The 25214-nt window shown below is 29.8% G+C and overlaps 1 protein-coding gene across 1 annotated transcript in view; it reads right to left on the bottom strand.

Moving 5' to 3' along the window:
- The window catches only part of LOC100643749 (serine-rich adhesin for platelets), a 133438-nt gene that overhangs the window by 99322 nt on the left and 8902 nt on the right, over positions 1–25214 (bottom strand). The window contains exon 2 of the mRNA XM_003402229.4: positions 191–910. Coding sequence (XP_003402277.1) covers positions 191–902 — 712 coding nt within the window. The 5' untranslated portion in view covers positions 903–910. The remainder of the gene's footprint in view (positions 1–190; positions 911–25214) is intronic.

Genomic DNA, 25214 nt, shown 5'->3' with positions numbered 1-25214 from the left:
TGAGAGGGAGGATATTTTAAATAAGCTAGTATTGTAAAACCGAGACCATTTCTTGGCAACATGCCGAAACAAAGACATATATATAAAACGTAAAGGACAAGATTCAGCAATAATAAGTATACACCTAACTTCCGATATTGTATATCGTAATATATTACTACATAATACTAATATTATGTATCTTTCTTACCGTCTTCATTTTCGTATTCATCCTCTTCCCTGCACTCAGACAATCGTCTACCCCACGGATAAGGACTATGCGTTTGATTTCTTGATGGTAATCTGTTCACGTGAGAGAGGAAGTAATGATGAAAGAAACTATCCACACCATCTGACTCCTCTCCAGAAGATTGCAGCATATCCTTAAGGGCAGCTAAAGAGGTGATAGTATTATAATTGATAGCTGAAATCAAGTCATCCTCGATATCACTGTCATCCGTCGTGTCGTCGTTTTTCGTCGTTTGATCTGTTTTCTTGACTTCTGAAGTAACCGTCTTAGTTTGCTCGGTTTTCGAAGCCTCCGTCTTATCGTCTGAACTGGTTTCAGACTCGTCATCAGAAGTGCTGGTAGACGTTGTACTACTCGATGATTTCTCGTCTTTCTTCCCATCAGTTTTTTCCTCTTTGAGTTCGTCTTCGTCGGAGCCTTTACATTCGTCCACGTCGTCATCTTCGTCTTGAGAATCTTGAGATACAGCCTTTGATAATTTATTCGAAGCCTCGTCATTTTGACTAATATTCTCTAAATTCTTTAAATTCTTCAACGCCTCCTGCTCCTCTAAATCCTTACTTATCTTCAAGTTAATGTCTTCTTGACCCGTCATTTTGTTCTCACGCTGATTATTGGCAGTCACATCACATTCGTCCGACTCGTTTTGCTTGTCTCCACCGGAACTCTCCATTGAGAAATCTGAAAGATATAATTTTTCTTTAATATTCACTGTACCCAACTATAATTCTTAGATAATTATTGTCAGACGTGTAATTTCATTTCATAAAATCCCACGTAGTTTCGTTTTAACATTGTCGTTCCACGAATACACCATATTATACTATTAAAACTACATTACTACAATACATTATATTTTGATAAAATCGTTATGCATTGTTGTGAAAATTATTGTCTTATTGTCTATATAGATTGTCTTTTACGTACATTATGTTTTCTTTATATCAGAGAAATGGTGTTTCTGTTATTAATGACTGATGGATAAAAATTTTTTCTACGATTCAAAAACGATTAAGAAATTCTAAAAAGGATCAAAATATGATTTGTAGATATCGTGTCTTGAAATTTCTGAGAAAAATAGTACATATATATGTATACATACACACACTTGACTGTTGTATCTCTGTATTTTTTGAAATTATAATTGAATTAAACAATAATTAAACATACGCGTATGTATATAGTATTATTTGGTAAGAGCAACTGAAGACAAAATAAGCGTTACGTCTAATCCCTATACTCACATAAATGGAATGATGATTTCTAGACTGCAGATATTTATGTAAATTCATTAAAAGAATAAGGAATTTGGGCTAGAGTCTGTTTCATCCACCAAATAACAGCTGCTATTCTTTGGATATTTTATGCATATCTATCTACATATATTTTCACATATCGTATGCATTTTATGCTTTTTACACTTTTAACTTTCTTATAAATACGTAAAACTCTGTAGTCTAGCGATATCAAATTTTTATTTCGACTTCTGCAGCAGAGAATATTATTTAAGTATCCCATAATACATATGTTTTAACCAAAGAAATAAAATACATTTGTGTTTGCATTTATGTTTGCATGTATATTCCATTTTCTTTAATACAACTTTAAGCCAATCAAACAAATAATTTTTAGTTATTATATACCAGAAATATCCATTTTTCCGAAAATTAGTCTATTAGTCTATTATCTAATGTTGAATTATTTTAACAGGAAAAAGTTTCGCGAAGCGCACATACGCGTTTTAGAATTATTTTAAGAAGGAAATAAACGAGTATGAAATATAGAAATAACAACAAATTATAAAGAAAAATTATCTTAAAAATTCAAGACTGTAGACCCCAAAGAAGTTCCCATTATGGTACATGAAAGACTTTGCTCCAAGCAGTTAATGATGATGTATACTGTATGTGGTACATATCTACTTCGCTATTCATTGCGAGATTATTTCGTCGTTCCTTAAATACTCTTCTAACGTACAAAAATCATTCACGACATTTTTGTAATTTTCCAGAATGGCAGGGGAACAGATTTTCAACGCGATGCGATTTATAATCGAAGCGATAGTTACTAAGACACCGAAAAAAATTAAAAATAACTTATCAATCGATTAATTGTGTAATAATATGCTCGTAAGTCGATGTGTTAATCTGTACTTATTCTCTCCTCGTAGAACGTAAATATAATTATTCCTTTTGTTAATATTCGTAAAACCTACAAATATTTTCTTTCTTCTTCTCATCTTTTTCCTTCCAAGAAGTACGAAATACACACTGGTGTACGAAATATATTCCTTTCCATTTTTTTTCCTTTCACAATGTAACATTCACATTCGCAATACGAGGTAACATAGCAAATAATCACGTCAAAATCGAAAAGAAAATAGAACAGACGAATGTTCCCAAATGATAAAAGAACTAAAGTTCATAATGCGACGTAATGGAATATGCGAAAGTATGTACAAATTTTTTAATTGATAGACCATATCTTTTGAATCATGGTTTTATGCAAGTTTTAACGAGAAACAGAGAAAAGAAATATCGCGATAACGTCTGAATAAAATCTTAACCACCATTTACAATTTATGAGATACATGCGCTTCCTCTTATTGGTCAACAGCAACAGCAACAGCAACAATGCTTTATAGATACTCTATTCTGAAAGATTCCTTAAGGAACTTGCATCTGTTTCTTGTACAGTCATACAAAAAATATTACAGAATTTTAATTGAAAATAGATTGTATATCAAATATACAGCCGTAAGCTAACAATAATATTATTATTAATTATTAATTTTCTAAAGTTTAACACATATTATGTACCTATGTATATTTATGTACATTTTAATACATTTTATGTTAGTCAAGTGAACAATACAATTATATAAAATTATATAAAAATATTTTGAACGAATTTTGATTTGTTCAAAAAAAAAAAATTAATATTGGCATACGCAATTGATTGAGATTAAAACAAACATCCAATAGAAAAAGCTTTAATTCGGCGATTCGATGGAACGAATCCCGTTTATCTCTGCGATTTTCAAAAATCATTCGGCTTTGCTTTTTTTACTATGTCGTAATTTGTATTCGTTATACGTGTTGAACGAGAACTACGTTTGCCACTTGAAACCCTAGGCCTAGAGTCTTAGAGGAAGAAACAAAAATGGCCGTTGACCCAAATAACTTGATTGATTAAATGCAATAAGCTGGTAAGCTCTGTTTTCAAATCCTTGGTTCAACAATTCGATCGTTTCTTTTCTTCTCTTTCGATCAATTTTTTCGTTTGGTTTTCTTCGTGAAAAATTCCGAACAGTCTACCGAACCGGAATAAACCTAACATATACCTATTTAAATTCCAACATTAGCACGATTAACGTCGAAATTACCAAGGAAGTGCAAATTACGAAAATTGTTTTTCGAATATTATTTTCCTTTTTCTTTCCCTCTTTTCTCTTTTTTAAGAAATAAAAGACGCTTTATTGCATCTGTGAACACGTCACTGGCGCATTGCGGTAAGTACGCCCTCTATTTCGTAACCGTGGTAACGTTTGTCTGTATACTAAGTTTTACTATAGATGCATATTGTACATTGTACAGCAACCTGCTTCTTCACTATACCCGCTAGGAAAAGCAAGTAAATCACAGTATGTATGTAATGTACCTATATGACAGGACGCGGCGCGGCGTGGCGTAACAAGCAATAAGACTTACGTATAGCTACACCACCAATTATTTTTATCAATGAACTTTTCCCGTACTCCCACGTATCAATCGAAAATTCAAAATAAAGAAAGAAATGCGCTCGGATACGAAGCAAAATCAGTTTGAACGTAATGCTTGATATAATTTTCGGAAAATTATTACGCACAAACAAACGTCAATAAACTGATAACTCATTCGACGAAATCGAATATATCACACATAAGGTTACATTAACAAACTTTGATAACAGTCGCATTCGATCTTAAATACATAACTTGCGATGAAGTAATCTTAAACTGTAATGAATCGTATGATTAATAAGACATAATGATTTTTAAAGTGAAAAGTATTACGTGAAATACTTACATCTACATCACAGTGATTATAGGAACAATCCAAAATGCAATGTAAAAATATTGAATGTATCGCATCTTTTATATTACATAGGCCTACAATAACATAAAAGCGTTTCTCATTTTTGGAAAATTCACATTGAAATTTATTCATCAATAAATTAGAGCTGGTAATAATTAATTACCCTTTTTAATTATTGTTAATGTATATTATAATTTATAAATATCATGGCACTATAGTATTTATAATAATTCTACAAATTTCAGTTTTAAACAATTTAAAACTTATATATAGTAATCTTTTATACAGTAACATATATTTGATAATAAATAATTACGTGAACGTTTTTGTTTTAAATCTTTACGTATTATGTACGTAAGTGTACGTAAAATAATAAATATACACTCACGTGTGTCTCACAACTATAAAATCACACAAAAACTATCAATTTTCATGGGCAATTTACCGAATGTCCAGCTGAACAAATTTTAATAATAAAATTAAGGTACAAAATAATAATAAATTAATAAATAAATTAATAAATAAATTAATAAATTTAATAATAAAAAAAGATACAAATTAAATAATAAAAAAAAAAATTTCATGGGTTGCGTTAGATATTTTTACATTTATATGTTAACGTGATAAAGGACGACGTACATGCGTCATATTTGAAATGATATTGAGAAATAATTTATCCTTTTCCTTCCCAAAAAGAAAGGAAAGCAGCAGAGAACTGTTCTAATTTATTCTTACGTAACAGAATATTTTATCATAGAAAAACAGCGCTCGATGTACAATGGTGAACGTGTTTCAAGGCTACTCCCTGTCCTTCACTGATTTCGATAATTTTTTAATATGTTGTCGGCAGCATGATTCTGAACAACTTTTTCTTATATATGTAGCCGTCGTGTCAGTCGGTTCTAGTTTCCGAGATGTTCGCAGAATACTACACATTAATACACTGGTACTATACACTGCAACTACACATTGAATCCTGCCTATATGTGTATATCTCTAACACAGTCACAAGCATAGCCGACACGTTCACTTCGTTCGCTGCTTGACGATCTGTTTACATCCATCAGCCATCGATCTCTTTGTCTTTGTATCATAACTATCAAAAAATCGGTTTGGTCGCGACGTTCGTTATTAATTAATTTGTTATTATTTTACACAAACGTTACCGGCTGAATTAAAGAAGCTAATCCAAACCAATAATACATTACTAATATATCAATGATATACATTTTTAAATAAATTACAACTAATAGACATTTCTTACAACCTCGCATATGGAGTTGTGCACGAGACTTTCACCTGAAAGATCGATGGAATTAGTGAAATGTGAAATAAAATCGCCGCGCACCTATCCAAGTGTTTACATATACTATAAACTAGTCCTCGTTTATATATACTATAAACTATAAACAAAAGATAAGAGTTAGGTTTTGTTTAGATTAGGTCATTGTATCTGGTACAATTATAGGCAGAATTCACTATACTGATATCGACACTTTTTTGCATATATCTTGGAAACTAAGGTCGTTTGATATAACGGAAAGTTACTTATATGTATACAGGAAAACGTTGTCCAAAATGTTGACATAACGGAAAGTTACTTATATGTATACAGAAAAATGTTGTCGAAAATGTTGACATCCACAACTTATTAAAAAATCATCGAAGCCGGTGAGACGGATGAGATATCGAAAATTAGTAAAAACGTTTCAGAGCATTTTTTTTTAAATCGATAAACCACTACGAAACCCTCAAACCATCCATTATCTGTACATATATAATGCAAAGGTAACTGACCTACTCATCAGCGCCCAACTTAAGTCGTTGTATCTAAAAACATGTTTGGACATTGGACAGTGTACTTCTTTTATGACATAGGTATGGGATAAGCAAGAATTTTTGGAAATAGGAACCCTAAAAAGATAAAAAGTGGATAAAATTTTTTTACAGGATACACATATCTCTATGTCCACTAAAATTAAATACGTGAAATTTAACTTCTAAAGGATGTTCAAACGAAGGATAATAAACATAAATTCAAATAGTGTGCGAGCGAAATCGCGGGCGGATAGCTAGTCTTATTAATAAAAAGAAAGTAATTCAAATAGAAAGTTCTCTAATCCTCTCGAATTAGGTTAACGCTGAAATAATTTTATCATCCGAATTTAATATGCAAAGTAATAGATAATATCGGTGAAGCAAACATGACACGGATAAAATAAATAACTTTTCTTCTTAGTATGTATATTAATATAAATACAGCAAAATCATAACTCGTCGGGAGTGTCCATAAATACTTTAAATCAAAAATAATCTACATCAGTTCGATCAAGCAGAAACAAAATAAAAGTACAAGAATAAAACATTCAACTATTGACGGAAATAATCACGGGTTTCAATTGGTTTTTCTACGACGAAAGAGTTCTAGGATGAAATTTACCAAAATTACGAATAGAGTTATACATAGCCGTTTAACATAATCTTGACAAGAATAAAGTAGTCTCGGCGATATAGATAGACAAATATCGTGGAAACATATGCGGATGTTTGGCAGCACGCCAGACTCGTTTTACGAATATGTACTTGTTTCCCACGTATGAGAGTGTGACGTAAAACTCTATCACCTTCAGGGCTAGGGCGCTCCTCGCCGATTCACTTCCCCCCCTCTCTCTAAACATCCTCTCAAGATTCTATGTTCTTCACCTTAATTTCCCTTTTTCTATGTCTTTCCTTATTATATACGCTGGCACTACTCACTCAAATAGAAATAATGGAAATATTTATGTTTCGTTAATTTAAATACAATTAAAAATTAGTTTCCTATCTATAATTATGTTAGAACCTTCTCCAATTTAAATCATCGAGTATGCATATACTACACGCTCTCGCATCTAATAATTGATTTGACACATTTTTCTTTCTTTTTTTTTTTTTGTAGTTCGATCTATCCATGAAATGCAATTGTATTATTCTTTCGTGCAAACATTCGTAGAATAAACAGTGGAACGTACAGATTAGAGCATCGCCGCTTTAACATTGAATTGTTGGATGAGACATCGAAAGAGTGCACCTTGTCACGAGTGTTTGCAATCGTAGCACGTATGACGAACACCTACACGCTACATGTATAGTGTGGAAGACAAATGCGAAACACGACTTTTGTGCAATCGAATGAAAACATTGAATCAGGGATCAGGAATATAGGGACTTTTCGATTTCTTGAATGCACTAACAGGTCGAATGCTTCTTTAAATCGTTCTTAAAACTTCAAATTCGAGTGTTCCTTTTGTATAATTGAAAAACGGTAAATTAAATCAAGAAATGAATTTTGTAGAATTAAATTGACGTACAATTCGGTATTTTTATAGCTATTTCTGAAAATTATTCGTTGTTTAAGTATTTAAGTATTTTCGAATTGTTAAATGTGTTATTTTTATATTTTGTCTGAATCACTAGAGAAAATATAAATTTTAGCGAAGCTTACCTTGCTGTCACTTTCTTTGTTTTGACGAACTTTAGCAATGAAAAGATTTTGGAATTAACTTTTTTCCACGAATTTCTGGAATATAGAGACTTTAAATTTTTAACTAACATTATGTACAAATCTTCATAAAATGATATGCGATATTTATAATATTCTTCAGTCCAGATATTTATAATATTATTGTAAGTTGCACTTGAGAAGTAGTTGATTTCTAATTTAGATTGAGTCCTCTTGCAAATTAAAAATCAGATTCTTTCCCTTAAAAATTATCTACTGATGTTACTTACATCCGTAGTAATCCTACTTTCTATACAAATTTGCTCACAGAAATTTATAGAAATCTATATATTATGTTTTTTACATTAAAGACTTTTTTCAAGAACAAAATTCAATATAAAATATTTTTGACTACAATTTCTTCCAGTTAATAATATAAACTGCAATTTTTGCTAAGTTTTCTCCCGTCTACTTATAATAATAATATATAAATTTTTATAAGATTTATTTTTGATTCAAACAAAATAAATAAAAACACTATTTTCTTTAACTTGGATCACTCGATGGATTTTTTTCATTTTCAAATCTTTTCAATGTTGAAATTTGTAAAAAGGGAACATGTAACCGCATTCTCCCAGCAAAAGTATGTAAATTCTAATGTATGTTCACATATATAGATACATTGCAATTAAAATGTACGTAAGTATGTATGTGTAAATATGAATATATATATTATACAAATTTAAAAAGGCACACAATATTATCGATAAATAGTTATCAAATTTTCAAGTTGCGATGCCTGTTAATTTCAATCACATTATCGCACGATTTACGTCATTTGGAATATTTTTTAGGAAAAAGTGCCAAATCTGTAGCAAATTTTTAATGCGACAGTTAGCATGTTACAGTCATCGTACATCGCATATCGATGTTACCTCGTTATCACGGAAGCTTTGCGAGAAAATACATTATGTAATTTTATCGGTAGTCAAAGAAAAATATTGGCTATTGCAGATACGTTCATTCGCGTTGCGTGCAAGCGGCCAAGAACAATAACAGTAACGCTGAAAGCGCTAGTAGTCATGTAACAGCAATGAACGCATGAAACAAGTGAAAGGTTCCTATCTCTCGAAAGCGTTCAAGGAACACTACCGTTCTCTTGTCATTATTGACAACGTACTTGTGTTCTCTAGTTAGAGAAAATAAGGGGAAAAACCAATCATACTCCTAACTATGATCGTTCGTAAAAGTTTAAAAAAAAAGACTGATTAAAGATAATATATGATGATTAAAAATAGAAAAAAATCTACGACAGTTAGATTTTAAATTTGTAGAGATTTGTAGAGGTAATAAAAAGAAATAAATATATGTATATAGTATGTATCTGTCGTCCTTAGTCCTTAGGTGAAATATTTATTCTTTGAAATTGAAGAGAATTGAAATTTTATTATTCATATTTTTTTGTGTGTCATATTTGTTCTTCTTCATTCGGCTCGAAATGTTTAGTCATTATTTAGTGACAGTTAATAACATATCCTTACTTAAAAAAATACAGAAAAATTTGAAAAATAAGAAATGCCAAATAGGTTATCTTAATTTAGAAGAACTGACATAGAATTAATAAATAATTATGATATACGCGTAAGTATACGTAGACTATAGCATAGAATATAATATAATACAGAGTTTTAGCACAAGACATGCATATGCATAGAGGAGAATCGTGTAGTACCGACCAAAATCAATTCTGGCTTTTTTCACTAGATATTAGCACTTTTATTCGAACAAACAAATTCGTGGACAAATATTTCGGGACTGTATTGATTATTCCATTGTTTTCGCTATTCAGACACGTTAAATATATACGTTGATATTCCGAATAAAAGTTATTTTCTAAAACTTATATTTCTTCAGGTAATGAATAGTTTTTTTTTTATTATTATGTACACCATATCTAGTCTATTAAGAGTAATTACCAGCCCTAGTTTTGCAATTTTCTTTGTGTATTATATACATTATAAACTAAAACATTTCCACATGTTTGTCGTCTACTACCGACCATTCAACTGCCGCCCAACCCCATTCAACCAACCGTCAACTAATACAGACTACATTTTTTTATCTGTAAGTTCAATCTATTGACAAGTGAAATTAAATTCATTTAATCACTTCATTTAATCATTCTTCTACCTCTTCCGCAGAAAAATGTCTTCGATTCCAAAACAGATAAAGAAAAATGAATAGAGGAGAACATACTAAATATGATTTTGAAGCTACTCCTTGAAAATAAAATAACCCAGAGACAAGCCGCTGAGGTTTTCAATGTTACAACAACAAATGTGAAGGCTAGGCACACGTCAAATGCACAGACCACGAAAATATTAATTATGTCACTTATGATATATGTAAAAATAAGATTTGGGATAAAATGTGTTTTATTTTAACGCTATTAATCATTCGAACCAAGAAATCTACTAATTACATAAATAGTCAGTACTGGACTATAATTTTTCGTTTTTTCCGAATTATAACATTTTTGCTCTTGAAAATTATTAGTTTTTATTATTAAATTTCACAAAATTAATTTTTCTTCTCTTATTAAGTTCCATTTGTACCAAAAACTCATTTTTTAAATATTGATTTTACAAACTTTGGCCCAAGATACAATAGAAAAACTTAGAAAATGAAGCAGAATCTTAGATTTGTCATACTCGTAATTACGTACAATCCTTCGTAAAAGTTTCCATAAGAACAGGAATTTTAAAGATTATTATCTTTTGATTTTTATGTAACGAACAAAAATAGAAAAAGATGTACATTTCTTATATTTTAAATTTATACAGCTATTTAAAAAATCACAAGAAGATTAATATGTGGAATTAACATAGACTTGTAATGTAAAATACAATATAGAACATATCTATAGAGTTATAATATAAAACGAATATATCTATTGTTTGTATTTAGATATTTTAGATACTAAGTCATACAATACTGATTACATTTGTTTCCTAATATCGAAACAACGACAAAATAAATGTTACAATGAATCATAAGAAACATGTATGTTATTAAAGAAACGACTAAAGATGATATTGAGTTGGTACAATCAGAGAGAAAATTGCATGAAACATTTGCAGAAAGTAGGGCAGGAGAAAAAAGTCTATCTGTGCAAAATATCGACCAAGTCTTCCATTATCGTACTGTTACTGTCATAGTTCTGTATCGATCATTTAACCGTACGATGACGAAAAAAGATGTGGGAAAGGGAATAAAAATGGAGATGATCACAATAAGCTATGACTCAAAGTATGCCGTATGTTTCATGTCAGTGTGTTTTCCGAGAATATCCGACGAGTTGCGCGCATTTCAATCTAACGTGCAAACTCAAAGTAAAATCTTCGAGTCAAAAAATTAGTATAAAAAACATAAAACAATAATGCTAAAAGAAATGTATTTGTTCGAGTCATATAAACGAATGTGAATAAATATAAATTATTATCTATTTTCTTTCATATGTAAGAAGATTTAATGGTTTAACACACGCAAAGTATTAGTGAATCGATGTCGTTACAGAAAAATTTATGATTCTGATTGATTTTATGGGTTTTACGTATGACGTAATTGATTTTCTTTTTTCCGCTAAAACCTGTTAATTGTTACCAGTCCAACCTTTTTCATCAGATGGCAAACACACGAATGTACATTCATCGAGAAAAATAATTCGAACCAACACAATGACTTGGTATTATACAAGGTGACATATAATAAGAAGCAATCCTAAGTCCTATCTATCATCGACGAGCAGATAGGAAACACCAGTGACCCTTAACTTAACTTTCTATTTACAACATATAAATATTTCCGCATTGGAGGACGATAGTATTATTTCTGAAAGAGAAATCGATAAAGGTTAGTGCACCAAGTCAACGAGTACGAATAATTGGAAAATCTCGTTTACTCAAAGAATAAGGTAATTGCCGAGAGAGAAAACAAATGCTGTTACTACAGTACATTAAATGATATAAAATGCTTACTAAATATACAGGGTGGTTGGTAACTGGTGATACAAGCGGAAAGGGGGTGATTCTACGCGAAAAAAGAAGTTGAAAATATAGAATAAAAATTTTTCGTTTGAGGCTTTGTTTTCGAGAAAATCGACTTGGAAAGTGTTTATAGAAATTTAATTAGAAGAACAGAAGTATGTGTTCGGCAGAATGGGCAACATTTTCAGCAATTTTTGTAATAATAAACTCTATGATTGCTTCATATTATCGCATTATGTATTCCTAATTTTCCGTTACGGCAAAAACAAACTTAAACTGTGATAATATCCATCGAGACAACGATCTACAGTGAGATCCGTTATAACGAGACGTGATAAAGTGCACGCGTACCGAGCGAAAATTCAAAGTCGATTTTTTCGAAAACAAAGCCTCAAACGAAAAATTTTTATTCTATATTTTCGACTTCTTTTTTCGCGTAGAATCAGCCCCTTTCCGCTTGTACCACCAGTTACCAACCACCCTGTATATAAAGATCATAGAAAAGACATTGAGTGTGTACATTGTACATCTTTGTTAACTTTTAAAAAAAAGAACCCTATTAGATCTAATCGAGAATATAATTGTTAAAACAAACAATATTTGAATGTCTTTCAATATTTACATACTGCACTCGTACAATAAAAGTACAATTTTAGTGACATCAGTTTGATCAACGGTGCCAGCGTCCTGAATTTTAAATCTTGTCTCGTAAAAAATGGGAAATGACTTATTTCAAATTTGCTTTGAAATTCTGATTGATTCACTAACTATGTCGTCTTGTATTTGTAAAAACTGATGTATATAATTTTATTATCATCCTGCAAGAACCTAAAAATAAAAAATATATGGAGAAAATTTCATAACATTTTGCTTATTGTACACAGTATATAAAAGAAAAGTATGTAAATATTTAAAAATTGTAACCGATTGAAATAAGAAATAAAATACATTATTTCACTATAAATAATTTTATTACATACTCTTCGTTATAATCATCGTCCTTTCCGTCGAAGAATTTCTCCTCGAGAGGTGTAAGTATCATGTATTGTACAAGTATGTATTATACATCGTTGCGTGAAATATCCAAGGCAGATACGAACAACTAATGTATAGTATATGTATAATGTATACCGAAGAAACGATTGAACAACTGAATACACAAGTTTTATATGTAGAACACGCGTTGCAGTAATACTGGTCAACATTGAAAGCAAACAGCTGATTCAAGGCTGACGCCTACTGACGTCGCACGTTTCTTTGATAGTAATAAACTCACGTTTGAGGTAACCTCCGACCTACCTTAAGTCTTAAGCAACGAGAATGACACGCTTTATTATTTCACGTTATAAACCTATCTTTATACTTATACACGAGCTCCTCCTTCACGAAAAAGGCCAAACTTTCCATGAAAACTGACTGAAATGATAGTTCAATCTTTCGTTATCCTGGCGTAACGATTTTCTGCTAAGGATCTATCCAAGATTTATAAGTTCTGTTTGAAATCGTTAGTGGATTAGATCGTGCTTTGCTTGCTAATAAGCGCAAATTTAATTTTAAGAATGAAATAGTCTGATATAGTTAATGGGATTGGCATTGGGAGTAATTAAATGAAAATCGTGTTAATGTGAATCAGTTTTGACTCAGTTCACTCCAGAGATTCTTTCGAAATATTTCTCTTAATCAAAAACATTACTTATCAACCTTATACTTAATTATAAGGTACTCGTTTACTTTTTACAAAAATATTCTTCGAATAAATATTTCCGTTTTCATATACTTACACATATTTGATATTCTTTACTTTTCGCAGATATTCAAGTATTTTCATAAAAATAGCACACAGCAAAAATAGCGATTTCTGTAATACCTACTCTTGCAGGGAGTTTTAAATAATTTACAATTTATTATATTCATTTAAAGCGTAAATATTATATCCTTAACAAAAACACTAAAATGTTTTGTTTACAGTTGCAACTAAGCGATATGATAATTGTTCTTTCTACAATTTATACATCATCATAGATGATTACACATAATTTTTTTCTTTACGTATATAATATCACATGCCGCAAAAGAGATGTTTCGATCGATTGGCAACCGGTATATGGATTATAATGGGCATACTAGAAGTTATTTTGGACGGAATTTTTTGGCATGATACGAAAGCAATTTGTCAGCAATTAAAGTGTTCCATCAATAAACCTCGAGCCGAGTATTTATGTTAAATGAACTGTATTACTATTACTGTCCGTCATCAGTCATCAAGTGAGTGTCGTTAATCGGTTAGTTGGCAAGCGTAAGTAGATAATCTAATAATCTAATATCAGGTATCGAGAAATATCATATTCTACATTTATTATCCTCTCTTGTCGTTCTTTGCTTCATTATTAAGGAAAGGAAGGATAATATTAGGTAGATGCGAAAGCTCTATCGTGTTTTGTATTACCTATAAATAGTAGGTTCTTTTTTTATATAAATTCTTTTGCTTTAGTAATGCATAATAATGGTGATTTTTTATTCCTTTTATTTTTATAATTGAAGTTTATAATACATTATTGTATTAATCCGTTATTAATCGTCTACTATCGATCTAATATCATTACCATTTTCTTTAAATAAGGACAATTGATTCTGAAACATTCAAGATTTAAAATTTTAAATAGTCCTTGTACAATTCTTAGTTTAAATAGTTGTTTAATTCTAAATAATCCCTTTTTATCTAACTGAGATGGATGTTTAGGATATAACTAATCTTGAAAATTAAGAGTTTCTTTATGAGAACGATAAAATCACTTTGTGCAAGTAAACAACGACAAAATACCTACTCCGTAAACGGAAAAAATATTGTTTATAACTAACAGCTATTGTTGTATGCCCGTTTTGAAACTTATACAGCGTAAGATATCAAAAATAGGTGCTCATTTCGTTTCATTGTCAGTCATGATTTTTCGAGAAATCAAATATGCCTTCTAAAAAACATATTATATTCGATGGTATAAAGCTAACCATTTTGATTGATTATTATCGGCTATCGGTCTATAATCGTAAAAAATATCAGAAAATGTTTGAAGGAAACAAACATATCCCGGTATTACTTTTTGGAGTTAATATGTGATATATTATATATTTAAGAAAGGTAACGCTATAATGTAAAAATAATATAAAAATAATGCAAAAATATTTGTTAAGTGTATAGTAATGAAGTTACAAATGAAAGAATATGCTGACAATGATTTATTTTTTTTCATTCTGGAAATATTTTATTTGAAAATCGAACAATAGCCGAATACTTCCAAATGAGAAACGAAATAAATGGATTAAATTAAGTCTAAAGATAAACAGTTCTTTACAAAAGGTATTAATCAATTATGGTTCTGGGGATATTTTTTTTAAAGGGCCACAATTAAATAGCTAAATATTTACAAGCGAGAAATAAATGAAACGGATTAAATGTTAAATTAGGCTCAAGCGGCAACAAGTTTGTGCAAAAGTTTAATTACTTGAGAAGCACATATTGAGAAATACATATATGGAGAAAAATTATCAAATTAAATGGACAATTTGTAGACACATGGAAAATAAAAAAAATATCTAAAATGCATGTTATATTACTATTATGTATGTGTATAGTAGAACAAATGTGTCGCAAATGTGACACATGGAAAATAATAGAAAATATCTAAAGTGCATGCTATATTATTATTATGTATGTGTATAATAGAACAAATGTGTCACAATATTGCAAATGAAATGTTATGAATGCTTATGAAAAAAACATATTACATCCTATTACGTCAGTAAGATATCTTTCATCGGTATAAACAAATGGAATTATAATTTTTAATGTGACATTTTATATTCAGTACAATATCCCAAAAGGCTGTATAATACGTATCGATTTCAATATGTATACATGGGATGGGATCACTCTTTCGTTTCGATGAATACTACAAGCAATGAAGGAAGTAAACTTTCCATTCTCCAGAGTCTGAAAAGTACCGAAATATGACGTAAATTTAACAGAGGACGCGAGGTGTTTGTGCCAATATTACAATAATAAAATCTCAATAAACGCAAAGGGTGCTTCGATCCGTAGCAAAGTGACATAAAAATATCTTGATATGTTTTTACCGGAAAATTCATTTGTACAGGATCTATGTAGAAAAGGCAAATATAAAAGCCACCATAGTGAGATTCTACACCTCCGAATCGATACAATCAATTTTGTAAAACAAAATTGACCTTGACCTTGAAATTCAAGATCTTTTTTCAAGGATTTTTTTTTACTGCATCGTATTCCACTCATCATGAGGATAAAAAGTCACAAAGAAACCGTGGTTCGCAACTCAACCGTTCGCTTGGGAAACGATGTTGAAATTTCATTAATTCTACACGCATGTGTATATATAATATATGTATCATTGTACATATATTGCACATATATTGTATATAAAACTGATTTTACTTATAACATATATACATTTCTCAGTCATTGAAGGTAGTATTGAAGCCACTGAGAATTATTCTTGATTTTTATACTTACATTAATCTTTACGCAACCTATACAGTTTTACTTACTTCGATTGCCAATTACAGAAAAATATTCACGGAATAAACATTACATTTTCCAATATAAAATTTATATTTTTGCAAGAATATTAACACTTTTATAGAACTTTCAAATAACGTAATAATTTTTCAAACAATATCAATCTAAATATTTTAAAGAATATTCTATTCAATAAATCAATCAATAATGACCTAATATAGATAATTGGTATAGTTTGACAGTGGGAATGTACGAACAATATTATAACTTTTAATGGAAGTCTTGATAAACGATAATACCTAAAAGGATAATTTCCAGAAGTGAAAAACTTTCAATAGAATAATAATAATCTTCAACTGAGTGTACAATACCTACAAAATACCTACAAAAGAACTTAAACTGCCAATAAATGTAACTGATAAGCGGGCTCTATGGTCTATGTATCAGATAGCAACAATTTTTACTTTGATAATTTGCTAAATATTCATCATGAAGTAAGTATGTATTAGTATCTGATAACGATAACCTATATACAAATATGCATTACTTAACTAGTCTTTAAATAAGGCAACGCACGATATTACCTTCTTTATGTTTTTTTTTTTTTTTTTTTTTTTTAATTTAATTCATAAATTTCTCAACATGTTGTCCTACGTCCTATAATCCTACGTAACAAACTCTCTTTTGATATTTCTTAATTCCATTATAGATACAAACATTAATGGATTAATGATCAGCTCCCAAGAAACGAATGCTTTATTTCATCAGTTCATGCGTACATCATAAGAAAATGTTATGAATAGTAGTAAATTCTACGAAGAAAATTTTGTGATAGTGTCTATAAAAGTTTTATTAGTTTTTTCTACTTTTAAATTCATAGAGTTGCTTGTTATAGCCTCTGGATGGCCCACAATCAGTTACTGGTTAAATATTCTGACCTATTTAATTTTGTTTTATATTTCTATACGTACATCATAAGAAAATGTTATGAATAGTAGTAAATTCTACAAAGAAAATTTTGTGATAGTGTCTATAAAAGTTTTATTAGTTTTTTCTACTTTTAAATTCATAGAGTTGTTTGTTATAGCCTCTGGATGGCCCACAATCAGTTACTGGTTAAATATTCTGACCTATTTAATTTTGTTTTATATTTCTATTAGACTGAATTTATCTTAATCTCTACTTTCCACAACATTATAAAAATATCTCCTGTTTTCAATTCAATCTAGCTTAACATTCCTATCAAAAGAGCACACGCATCAAAGATAGAAGGACGATAAAAAATATGAAATCCATCGTGCTTTATTGTTTTAAAACATCGGTAGAACAATAAACCAATTAATGAAGAAATGCGCGTCCGAGAAATATCTAATCATGCGGTCAGCGTTGGATGATAAATCCACGTTGGTATATCATGCGATTCTTGCACGAATCGCGGGAAAATTACAACTGGTGATCCGCCATCAACCACGTGACAAACTCTGAAAGCACGTGCCCCGCATCAATTATGCTCCAAGTCGAAGTCGAAACCAGTGAACAGAGTCCCATCCCGAGAAGGAATTCCACGGAAAGTGACTCGCTTCTTTTCGAATACAAATACACGAGCGATCGCATTGCGGCTCGGTTTCGCAATTGTGAAGAAAGAGATACAGAAAAAAAGATAATAAACGTGTTGCATTTAACTGGGAACGAAGTAGGAAAAATGAAACGTGCCATCGAGTTAATCGGTTCAAATATAGAGTATAGCAGAGAAAAAGAGGTCCTAGAACGATACTGAAACTCAATTGTCACGATGCAACACGTGTAACGTAATTGATATTGCGAAGACAACATGGTTAACATCGATCTAAGGAATAAATAGAATGTATATATTTAATTTAATTTAATCTAAATTAATTTAATTTTATTTTTATCACTTTTGGACTTTATTTTCAAACCTTTGGTTCAGTGATGCGATATTTCCATTCTCCATTTGAAGTAGAATAAATTAATTAAAAGGCATTACAGATTTTCCATTTGAAAATCACAGAAAATATATTACTTAAATGCGATAAGATAATTTCTTTTATTTTAATGCTATCCAATATCTGGAAAGAAATATGTACTTAATAGGTATAACATATGTAGTTGAAAAGGTAAATAAGTTATGGAACCCAAAAAATTACAAAATGGTTGATAAATTCATAAGACTTTGTAAAGAATCAAGAACATTGCAAACATTAGAATTCATATTTTTTAAATGTACAGGAGAATAGAAAAAATACAAACTTAATGTAAAAACCAAATAGAAGATCTTTTTGTTTATTTAAAAATTGTTGTATCATTTTAAATGTGCAAGTGATAAAACTGTTTAAAGAGCGCTGTCTCGATTGACTAAATCTCGGATTCGTTTGCGAATTCAAGTCTCGATCGATTTTCGGCCGGAATCTCCGCAGCTCGATTTATTCGTGTTGTATATTGTATGTGTACTATAGCACTATATACATACAATGCTTATTTCAACGCGGTACATAAATTTGAATCTATTGGTTCGGAATCCATCTAGACCATAGATCACGTTTACAGTCCCAGTCACAAAAACCCATTGTACCAAAATCAGTCGCTAATAATATCGACAGTTGATGCGACTTAAAATACATTAATACATATATATCGACATGTAACATACATGTAACATATATATATATTAACAATTATATATATATATATATATATATATATATATATATATATATATATATATATAATTCTTCTTCTGTATTCATTTATAACTATCACAAGCTTGAATTGAATAAAATATGAAAATAGGAATATAATTATCGCTTATCGAGAGTGTATATATACACATGTATAAACATAGGAATATGAATTATCACTTTCAATAGACGAATAATCATCGCAAATATTTATAAATAAAATTCATGTTTCACAATAAATCAACTATTCATATACATCTAATTATTCAAGATACAGTGACAAATTACATCAATGAATAATAAAGAATACTGAATACAAAAATAAAACAAACGTGATTGATAGGAGCGTTTCATAGGTACTTGATTTGCGATGAGATCTCGGGTGAGTTAGAATAACTCACAATAACAATAAACACGTTGAACAACTTTTAGACCAGCGAAGTATACGAAATGTAAGAGAGCCGAGGATTACAACAGGTTTACTTAGAACTTTTGCTTATACGTGCATCTGACCTCATCTTTGGCACCTTCACGACAAGAATCCTGGAAAATATATATGTTGTACAAGACAAAAGCCGAAAAAGATGAAGAGAGAAAGAGATACATTACAAAATCGGAGTATGGTCGGAGATTACTCATGAGATTTCGTAATCGTTCTCCCGTAACGATTAGCATTAATAAAATTAAGAAATTGCAATATACAAATTCAATTACTTTATTTTATTTTATTACCATAGAATTGTTCTAGGATAGAATAGAAAACTTTGGGAAATATTGTACATTTACACTATCAAGGAAAATTACATAAATAAGTTCCTACGCAGATTAATTACGAAATTCTAACCTTTGTCTACTGAAAAATAGATTATTAATTCTTTATACTTCGATCTTTGCTTTCACGCAAAAAAGAAAATTATAATTAATTACAGTTTTTTGTTTATTAAGAACACAAGCTGATAATAATTGTAAATAGACTGATCTTGTTATGCGTTTATGGGAAATCCGATCCTTTACAAAACTTACACATTTTTTTCCAATTTATCGGTGAAGATAATTCAATTTTTTTATAATAAAGAAACAGATAAAGGAAGTTTGTAAAATATATAGATATTTTAGAATATAAGAGATCCAGAACTCTTGAATCAATAGAATATAAACAGATAACTACGACAAAATAATCAGCCACATTAAAAAAATCATGTGCATTCAGTTAAGTGGTTAAATAAATGTACAAAATTTCCAAAGTAAAGTTATAATATTTAGAGGAGGAAGCAAATTTCTACTCAGGTTCTATTTCTTTAATCGCATCCTTAAAAATGCATGAATTTATATAAAAACTATGCAGTCTATTTATAAATAAATTATGTAATATAATGCAATATATGTATATATATACACATATATTATTGGAATTGCATTATATTTTATATTATCTATATTATCTATATATTATCGGTATTATTCTATATTATCTATATATATATATATATATATATATATATATAAATAGATAGATAGATAGATAATATATCTATATATCTATATATATTAATAGATAATTATATCTATATATTATATCTATATAATAGATAATTATCTATATATATATATATATATAGATAGATAGATAGATAATATATCTATATATCTATATATATTAATAGATAATTATATCTATATATTATATCTATATAATAGATAATTATCTATATATATATATATATAGATAGATAATATAGAATATATATATATATATACAGATATATAGTAACGATCGTATATGAATAACAAGCATGTAACCTTCGGGTCATACGTTAGACAATAACATGACATTGTACAGCATTATAAATTAAAAACGCCAGACACATTTTCATCCTCGTGGAGGGAAAAGAAGAACAAACGAAGAATTTACTGTCTACTCGAGCAACCTTCCACAACTGCCCTCGACCACGCTATATTTCCTGAGAAGAATCGTTGCCAAGGGCTTTTGCAAATAATGTATCGCCAACGATTATGAATTGCTACAACAAAGAAAAGTTCATATTGCGAAGACGTGGATGACGATGATGGCAATGGCAAGTGGCAAGCCACCTTGGCAAGTCGGTCGGTAAAGACGGTATATCCCCTTCGTGTCGCGTCGCCGCGATGTCTGCAGCAGCGGAACGTAGTTGCCACACACTACACACCATCTCTTCTACCATTTTGTTACTCATCGTTAGAACTTAGAATTTAGAGCAAGACGATTTACTTCGGCCAAATAAAGAGAGAAACGTGCTGGCACTAACGTATTCGACAGAGACAGATGCATGTATATATAGTATAATATAAAATAATCATATCATAAATGTCATAGACGTAAATATTCGAACACTAACGAATTAATGGTAACAATAAATGTATGTATTAGATTGATCGGGAAACTCTGTCATTCTTCTTTCCTCTTTTCTTCTTTCTTTCTTTAAAGTTATTGTTGACATGGAAAGGCGGGCACTTATTTCCATAATCTTTTTTAACAACTTTTTTTATTTTTCATTTTTTCGTAAAAATATTACAAAACTGCTCTAGATATCCAGACTGGATATTACTAAATTTTATTCGAAATGTATGCAGAAATTTTTAATATTAAAGCTTCGAATGTACTTATACACTCTGCACATTCTTTAAATTTAAACATCTTTATGTACATTCTGTACATTTTAAATTTAAATTGTTTAGCATTACTCGTTCGATAATCATCAATCACAGCATCTTGGTAATAATAATAGCGAAAAGGAAAGTAGTTAATTGTCTTAAATTAAGTTTGCAAAAAATCTTAGTCTATCTTAAAATTAGTGCTCTAATGTGATATATAAAAAGAAAGAAATATATTTATTGTTTAATAATCTGTTGAAATATCCTGCATAAGTATATATAACACTGTAAAAAGATTAAATCCCTGACTTAGCACTCAGTACCCTTCGATTCTAGATATCACCATGTACTTAAAGTTATTTTGATAATATTCGTATCGATTTAAAAGAACAGTTTCCATCTAACTCATAGTTAAAAAATTACATAAGCCGATAATAAACAATTTTCCAAACAAAATTTTCACAAGCTTTGATCAATACGAATTCGACAATGACAAATTATTTATTGCATATTATGTTTTAAAAATCTATTTTATCGCGTCATAATATATTACAATGCATAGTTGTAATGATCAAAAGGAAAAATATTGCTTTTTAAACATTATCCTGTCGAAGAAAATCAAAAGCTCGAATACTTTTGAGTGGTAATATATGTATGTATAATGCGGCAACTTTGTTTTTTTAGTTAAAGTTAAAAGCATAACTATTGAACAATTTTCTAGTATCAACTTTTCCATTCAATTACAAAGAATACGAGATTTGATTTTAAAAATGCAGTAACGATAATATATATCATCCAGAAATGATAAGAACGTAAAACATGATAAGAGTGGAAATGCAACTTGCAAAAAGTAGTTAAATGTACTGACATATACAATATATATATTTTTCAGAAGATGCGTATTTATAAAATTCTGTATTACAACTCGCAATTTGCAACTGTACGATTAGAGACATTTTAAAATGATTACACGTGTTGAATTTGACTATTCACATCTATCGAATGACGGAAATTGTTAGAATATATTATGTACATAACAACAGTTGAAATATTTACTAATTAATCTGCAAATTAGTATTATAATATATATACAATAGCAATATCATATTGTATAATGTTTTTTTTTTTTTCATTAATCGAACGAAAAAAAGTGAAGTCTCTGACGTCACAGACCGAGCAGACTGACACGGTTTAGACCTCGGCGGGACACGGGACTCGAATCTCAACTATTTTACTCTAGTATGCTGTTTCTTGACGGAAAATTTCTTATTTCGAATTATGGGTTTCAGGTAATCCAGCCTCAGTCTGCAATCTACAATGTAGAGTCTAGGATCTAGAACGACCTGGATCCGAATTCGTCTCATATCGTGAGATTTCTTTTCATTTGTTTCCAATTTTGCTAAGGAAAATAATGTTTGAAAAGTCATTGTAATCTTTACCGCCTTAAAAATTTCGCGTCCTTATTAACATCTAATAAAAATATTGTAATTATTACTGACGGATGACTCCTTGAACGGCTGGCATTATCCCTTTAATCCGGTGCCAACTGCTTACTGCTTACGCATGTCATCTATCGTTGATCATGCCATCTTCTAATTGTAAGAGGATCATGCAATATTGTTTCTGAAAGGGCACTACGCCTAATTTCTCTTCTACTGCCACTTTTTCGTCCTAGAGTCTAAAATCTAGGGACCAGAGGCTAGGGACTTCATTTTTGCTCAGTTAAAATAACTTATAGATCAGTCAAGCTAGGTACGTCATACGGCACGTACTGTTCGATAAGAAATACACTGTTGAATACATTCCTAATGTAAGTCAAGCGATGACGTATTGTCGTATCGTATATAGCATTTAGAATGACACACTTCCATGATTACAAAATACGTGTTTTTGTTACTTTATGCGTGACAAAAGAATTATTTGATAGATATGACTTTCTTCGGAAATGAAGCAAAAATAATAGAGAAAATGATAAAAATCTCTATAAAATACGGAACTTCTTACGTTAGTTTACTTAAATATGTATTTTTCACATCTTCAATTTTTTGATTAACCAAACCTGTTCTACGAAAATTTTATAGTTTTACTTCTGACGATGATGTAACTGTTTTTAAATATAACATTCATCACTATGATGAAATTTGTTTCATTTTATATAATATCGTTGAAAAGAAATAGAACACATCCAACTTTTTATGTAATGGAGTTAGTTGACAATAAATATATTGACAAGTTGTATGTGTATAATTTGTTGATAAGTAACAATATTAACAAATATAAATAGAAACATATAAAAAATGATCTACTAAAACGAAAAAATATATTCATAAAAATAAACTATATGAGGTTACGAGTTATTAAACACATCTAGATAATTATATACTATTTTATATTGTTATATAGATATTATATATTAAATATTGAATTACATATTAAAGATATGAAAAATATAATGTTTCACAATTAAGATATAAAAATGACTTATTATCAGAAATATCTAGCTTCGTTTAACTAACGGAAGAAAAACTGCACAATCTATCCGATCTTAATGCAGAAATAGTTTTTGCAAATATGCACATACATATGTTATTTCTTACGTCATTTGTCATTAAACACTAAAACTTCTTTGTATATATTTAGCTTTAAACCTAATATTCAATCCCCTAATCAGAGGATCCTTTAACTCGAAATTTCTATAATCATAAATAGACTGCAGATTTATATGCATTTATGAGAAACTGAAAGCTGGAGAACGCACGGAATACTCAAAAATATGTAAAATATACTCATTAATGAGTGAAACAAATGTTTGTTTATTCCATCTACAACATAAAGTAGATGGAATATAGGATAGATTTCTGCTGTTCCTAAAAAAGTGTTGATAAAAAACTAATTTGCATAAATATCTACATCATGAAACCATGAAATTGAAAGTTATAAAGGTGAATCAATTTGAAATAGGTCGATTTAAAATTCTTCTAAATATAGCTATGATATAATTTATTTACGGCAGAAATAGAGAAAATGCAGGATCCCTAAATAAAGAAATTATTATGTCTAAGAAATTGATAATCCAAGTTACGAGTTAGCAGATTGAATTGAAAAACATCCATAAGAAGCATCGCTGTATTAAACAAAGTCAAAATATTCTTTTCACCTCCATAACTTAATTTGATTCATTCCCACCGTTACATGATCTAGAATCTAAAATCTAGTTTTTGTATAGCACAGAAAATGCCTGGATTGTCTTCAGCAATTTGTAAGTCACTCGGCAATACTCTATTTCCAATTTAGCGTAACGTTAATCAAACAACTCTGCTATATATAGGTAAATGCTGTTTAATGAATAATGCTAATAATGAAAGAGAGGAAAAGATCGGATGACGAGCGATATACGATAGTGAGATGAAAACGAATCCAATTTAATTTAAGTTAAAAGCGACACGAATGTGACGAACGCGTTTCTGTCTATACATGGCAGAGCAGACAGTGTCACGTGCATCATC

Source organism: Bombus terrestris, chromosome 6 (genome assembly GCF_910591885.1).
Source record: "Bombus terrestris chromosome 6, iyBomTerr1.2, whole genome shotgun sequence".
Taxonomy (NCBI): Eukaryota; Metazoa; Arthropoda; class Insecta; order Hymenoptera; family Apidae; genus Bombus; species Bombus terrestris.
This window is presented reverse-complemented; position numbering and strand designations above follow the sequence as displayed.